This window comes from Penaeus monodon, chromosome 9 (genome assembly GCF_015228065.2).
Source record: "Penaeus monodon isolate SGIC_2016 chromosome 9, NSTDA_Pmon_1, whole genome shotgun sequence".
Taxonomy (NCBI): domain Eukaryota; kingdom Metazoa; phylum Arthropoda; class Malacostraca; order Decapoda; family Penaeidae; genus Penaeus; species Penaeus monodon.
The window spans coordinates 53,444,317-53,450,682 of record NC_051394.1 but is presented as its reverse complement, the minus strand read 5'-3'; the positions used below and the strand labels follow the sequence as shown (position 1 = coordinate 53,450,682).

The 6,366-nt window shown below is 34.5% G+C and overlaps 1 protein-coding gene across 2 annotated transcripts in view; it reads right to left on the bottom strand.

Annotated features, from left to right (window-relative positions):
* Nucleotides 1–268: 268 nt before the first annotated feature.
* Nucleotides 269–6,366, bottom strand: part of LOC119577249 (transmembrane protein 19-like) — a gene marked incomplete at its 5' end in the record, with an annotated part of 9,504 nt that continues 3,406 nt past the window's right edge. The window contains 4 exon segments of one of the 2 annotated variants that reach the window (XM_037924998.1): nt 269–3,026; nt 3,670–3,897; nt 4,815–4,919; nt 5,504–5,653. In XM_037924998.1, the coding sequence (XP_037780926.1) occupies nt 2,875–3,026; nt 3,670–3,897; nt 4,815–4,919; nt 5,504–5,653 (635 nt within the window). 2 annotated transcript variants of the gene reach the window in all.

Below are 6,366 nucleotides of genomic sequence, written 5' to 3'. Positions count from 1 at the left end.
ATTTATCATCATCTTAAACCATTGCTATCATCACGGTCATTACATATTCCTAAAAAATTCATTATTTACCTCATTTGTTTTTACTGATATTCTAAGTATTCTTCTGCTAACCCATGTTCATAATGTCCCATAAAAAGTAAAGTCCTAAAACCAAAAAGAAATACAAAATTAAAGACCTATTGATCATCCATGATGATTATTAATATACTCATTTTCTGGGGGGAAAATGACTTTCACTAACTTAGAGGGATAAAAGGAAAAAACAGGCTCAACCAAAAATATAAATATATTTCATTTCATTCTTTGTATTCAGTTACAAAATGGAACACTCAATATTTTCAGACATAATAGCAATGGGTCAGTAATGCACATACTTATCTAAAGCATTAAACTTTCTTGAGATATACAGTATATATATATTTATTTATTTCAACCTAAAAAAGGTAAGTGCAGTCTCTTTCAAAATGTGCTTTGTATTAATTACATGTACCCTGGGAGTTCGGAAAATGCCCGCGGTTTCTCTATCGGCAAATCGGAGGCATACACCCAACACCTATCCCAACAAAAATTTTAACAAAAGATTTGAGGCCTCCACCCCTACTGCTCAATGTCCAGGAACATTATCCCTTATTTGACAAATAACAAGAGAAAATTTTGCTATTAGCCACCATGTCACCTATGAGAGCCTTGCACCCTCCAATAAAAATCAAGAGATATGCATTTGATATTACATATGTAACTGTGTGTGTATGTATTTTCTATGTGTGAGTGTGAGTGTGAGTGTGAGTGTGAGTGTGAGTGTGAGTGTGAGTGTGAGTGTAAGTGCAAGTGTGAATGTGAGTGTGTTATATATTACTACACACACTCCTCCAATCTTAAATCATTCACTCTTCCATCTTGTACCTACACTGTACATATCCTTTACAAGATGTTAGAAAACATTTTAAAAATCACAAGTATATAACAGCAATATAAGCTACAAACATTTCATAATTGCATTGTGAAACCTAAGTAATGACAACCAATACAATAAAGGCAATCCCACCAATACAATCTGGTTACTCTCCCCCAAAAAAGGCCCCCAAAGTGAATGATTATACAATGACTTTATAACAGGGGAAACAGGGCTGCATTTCTTGTCCACTTATTAATGACAGATTCATAAAAAAAGAGCCTCTGAACCAGCTCAAGGGCATCTACTTGTAGTAATTCCTTCAACAAACATAAAAACATTACTTAACAAACAGAAAAATTAAGTAAATAGAAATGCAAAACGAAGAATCATGACTAAGAAATTATTAAATGCTCACTTGCCCTTTGCCTTTTGCCCTCAGCATTGGTAGGCTCACTTATGCTACACTAGTAATACTGTCACAGAATCACAAGATACTGTCTAGACCTCCACAGCTAGCAAAACACAAGTAGAACATATCTAAAACATTCCTCTGTTAACAAAGACAGAGCATAGCATGGAGTATGTTCTCCACTGTACAGCATAGTAATCAAGTACTAACAGCAATAATCACAAAGAGCGTAATCAACCACAGGGGACACACCAATAATCACAGTTATCATAGTCAGCGATACGGGATCTTGTATAAATGCTCGGGAGGGAAAATGCAAGCCCTTATAATTAATCAATCATCCATCAACTGACACATGCCGGTTATAAGTTGATAATTTGATTTGCGTCTGCACCTCCTAGATACTTCTCCTAGATACTCCTTGATCAACATAGCAGTCCTTTTCTCTCCTACTTCTCAATTAACAAATAACAGACTATTTTCTTTTCCTTGAACAGGTATTATACTATTTTTTCTTCCATGAATAATAATGAATTAATCAATTTTGTTCAACAGCACATAACACCCCAAAGTCTCCCCTTTGAATACTTATTGACAAACTATGGTATCTTTCTTGTTTAATAAATGACTGACTATTTTTTTACTATTCTTTCTCTGTCAAATAACAATGAAACTATTTTATCTCCCTTCAAGCAATAAGCAAAATAAACTCCAGGTTACCATATCTTCCTTTTTCCCAAAGCTTTCTTTCTCAATTTCATACTGTTTTCATATCATAGAAAACATATACTTGCCCACTTATTATTGACTGATGTCTACAGAGAATCAGTGCCAATGACAATAATAATAATAATAATAATAATAATAATAATAATAATAATAATAATAATAATAATAATAATAATAATAATATGATATTAATAGTAGTAATATTAATAGTCAATACTAACAAAAAATAAATAAATAAATATATAAAAACAACAACAACAACAACAAAATACATAAGTACAGTCCTTTTTCTTCACAAAATCTTCTAGTTTATATACAGCATAACGACCACCAAACACCTCTTATCTTTTTCCACACGCAGTAGTAACATTCACATACTGAAATCAATCTGAAAAGAGGCATTATCATCTATGCAAACAGGATGAGAGAACTACCAAATGCCCACTTTAGCACCTGAAAATAAGAAAACAACCACTGTAATGAGAGAAACACTTTTTCTCCTTCCAAGAAGTGTTTTTGAATGCGGAAAGTGTCCCTCCTACAACACTGGCCAAAGCATACATAATGAAAAGGGATGCACTTCCACAGCAGGGTCCTCTCAAACAAACTTCAGTCAAGCACGCACACTCATAAGATGCTGCCCTTATCACAGTCACAGTATATATCCTCAACAGGAATTCCAAAAATATACCTAAAGTCACCCTAATCTTGCACCTCTACGGAAGAGCTGCCAAGAAAGAAATTTGTGTATGTATGAAGAAAAATTTTGTAAAAAAAAAAGAAAATCTACAGATGTACGTTAAACTAATCAGATCGCCATTATTTTGTGAGTTATTTCTCTCTACATGATCACAAGGGCAATCCTCGGGAGCAGGAGAGCAGTTAGGAGAGAGCTTATGAGGTTGACGGCATGGTTGTCCAAGATGTATGTGCCTGATATTGGTATTACTCCATCTCCAGGTCTCTCAACAATCTTTCCATTGGAGTCCATACCTGCAAGGAGCAAGAAATCAGTCAGCACTTTATAAAACGGATATTCATTATTAAAATCATATCTCTACGTCTATTCTTCACTAAAACTTGTGACATAAAACATTTATGACAAAAGATCATGATAGTTAAAAAAAAAAAAAATTCATATCACTCATGTCTAATGTTTTCATATTAACATACAAAGCAAGCTGAAAGCAGCTTTAAATTTAAATTTGTACTCTCAGAAGCCATGTCAAAATTGCAAGCTATAATTTCCAGATATTACTATGATACAATCAGAATCTAACAGAAAATTTACATGCAACTTGCTTATGAAAAGAATTCCTGAATCATTCCTGAAAGCTCGAGGTAGCAAGACCCTGTCATATAACTCGACAGTAATTCAGTGCTTCTCGTTTACCAATTACCATCAACATAAAGTAGAGCTCATTCTTGTTCTTGATTTACCATACATTTTTAGATTTTGATATCACAATTCTGCCATGCATCTACCTTGCACAGAATATAATTTGCCTCAGCTTAAAAAGCCACAGAACAAGGCATCCATACCTACCATAAATAAAGATTTCTTAAAAGCTGCAAACCATGCAGCAAGGTATCAAGCCACACATACATCATAATATTCCTGAAATGGACAACCCACCTAGTTTCATACCTGAAAACTGCATAGTAGCTCCGATCACAGAATCAATAAGACTACCAAGAAGTCCCCCAACTGCCCCTACGAAGATTATGGGCCACTGAGCCGGTGCCGAGATCATGACGGGACTCGACACAAACATCAGCAGTGTTAAGTAGTGCCCGATGCCCACTACGAGTCCTCCCAAGAGGCTCATGATGATACCCGAGGTGCTTACAGCGCCATTTGTTCCTGTGTGAGAACAATTTCTATTATATACCTATTATTCATTGAGAGTATAAATGGTCAGTAAAACTAAGTTCTTATTTCAGTTCCATCCATAAGTTAGTCTATCTCACTCCAGTTTTCAGCTAGTTTTATTAGAGCATGTAGAGTGATTCCTTCATCTTTTGGAAGATGTTACAAGCCAGAAAACAAAATTGTTTTTACCATGGATGTGACAAGAACAACAAAATTATTCTGACACTACAGTAGTTATGTGCATAATAAGTGCAACTCATTTACATATATGTCATGGAGAAAAAATATGATTTTGGGAGCATATATGGAATTATAATAGGTCATATCTTTTTAACCCTGCTCATTTTTATATTCTAAAAAAGAAATCAACAGTATGTACAAATTACCATAACCATGTTTTGATTTTACTCATCGGGAATTGATACAAAAAAAACACAAAAACCACACTTATGAGTATAAACAATTAACTGGCATTAATCAATATACATCCACTTGCAAAAAAATACAAAAATGTTGACACCAGATGAACCAGGTACATATACAGATTTTTATACACAGAGATGGCTCCATAAATGCTTAGCCATAAAGTCAATTCTAGGGGATTTTTTTCATTTAAATTATTACAGTTCTAACATTAACCCAATCAACATGGATTTGTGTAATGTCCCCTTTAGTTTCTCTGAAGAATGGGATTAAAAGGTGCTTTCAGGTAGGGACAGTGACTCCCTGGGTGACTAAGTACTTGTAGAGCCATCAGTGTATGAAAAATAATAATAATAACAAAACATTTACCCATGCCTGACAGTGCATGCTCCCACCATCAACGGGTTACAAGAAGAAAACACTCTTTTCTTAAACTGGCTCCCAACACAACAAATAAAAGGCTAGACGTGAGCCAGAGTACACACCTCGTGGTACGGGCTGAAGAGACGTAATAAGTATAGGTTCTCCGGAACTCATGACCGCCCCCAGCTCTGAGGCCCATGTGTCACCATTGCAGCATGCCAGTGCACCTGCAATATGCATGAATTATGAGAGCAGTCTATTTGGATGCATATTACTTACTAATCCTCTTTATCTATCTCTTGACTTGGAGAATGATTATCACTTCTTATCTATCTGACTTTTAGATGGAATAATATAAACTATTAATCTCTAAGACCCCTTTTAAAAAATGCTATTTCTAGCTATTTATAAGCCAGATTAATATCTGAAATCATTTAAATTACATGTACAAATATCTCTTTTGTCTGGAAGTGCAACATATTGCCACTAAGAGCACACCGAGTACTCAAAAACTTGTACAGTGTTGCATTTTTTTTACTTTTTCCATTTTGTTTTTTATCCAGAAACTACAAGATGGCAGAGACTTCCTGGTATCTGGTATACTTCACTTTACATACATGACTGTAGTGTATAAAGTGTATTCACAATAAAACAAGTAGGGTTTAGAGACTAAAAAATATCAGATTAAAATGAAAAAACAATTCTAGAAAAAAAAAAATAATACAAAGTAACTCTGCCAAGTAGACTACAAAACAGTAGTTTACTGCAACTTATACAAATCGCGCCCAGGCCAAACAAGCACTGAACTCACCAAGAATAGCAACGCTAAGCCAGGAGCAACGGTATTTGTAAACGAGGTCTACTGGATTTTCTCCGCACCCACAGTCCACGATGAAGAGCCAGGCAAGTAAGCTTGCAACACCGCCATTGCAAACCACCTGTACCCAGTTTCGTTCACCTCCTGCAAAAACAGGCAAATGTACTTTTTTTATTTTCTCTTATTTATATCATGAAGTACAAGTTATATTCTGAATGTAAATTTCTCTTTCTCAAACTCTACTTTCACAGATATTCTAATGATATGCAAAATTTTTGTGATGAATGGGAAAAAATGCAAACTATGTGAGAAGTCTGCACTGAAAACTACAAACACAGGTATAAGTACAAGCCTTGTGATTTTGCATATTTATGTCAATTTTGTAAGGAGTCATGTACCAGGTTAGTAACAGTAAAAGAGTAGCAATATATAGGTGTTTATAGTGCAAATTTCATCAATTATACATTGGAGAATTTCCTCTATAGCCATTATTAAGCAGTGCATTAACTTCACCACATATATAATCTATCAGTTTCCTGATAAATGTTTCTACTAACTCAAGCCAGATTAATATCTGAAATCATTTAAATTACATGTACAAATATCTAATACTCTAATGCTTAATAATGCAAGATCCAGCATTATACTCTAATTTTGCCTCCAATTAATCCAGAAACATGAAATAATGTTCGATGAAGTAAATCTTTCAAAACAGATGGACTTTCAATCATGAATGATAAAAACACAAATTATGACGAAAATACAAAGCTCTTGATGGAGAGAACTTCATAAGCTCGGGTTTGCTTTCAGATACCTCGGAAAGGATTAAAGGGATAAAACTGAAGTATTTCAGAAGT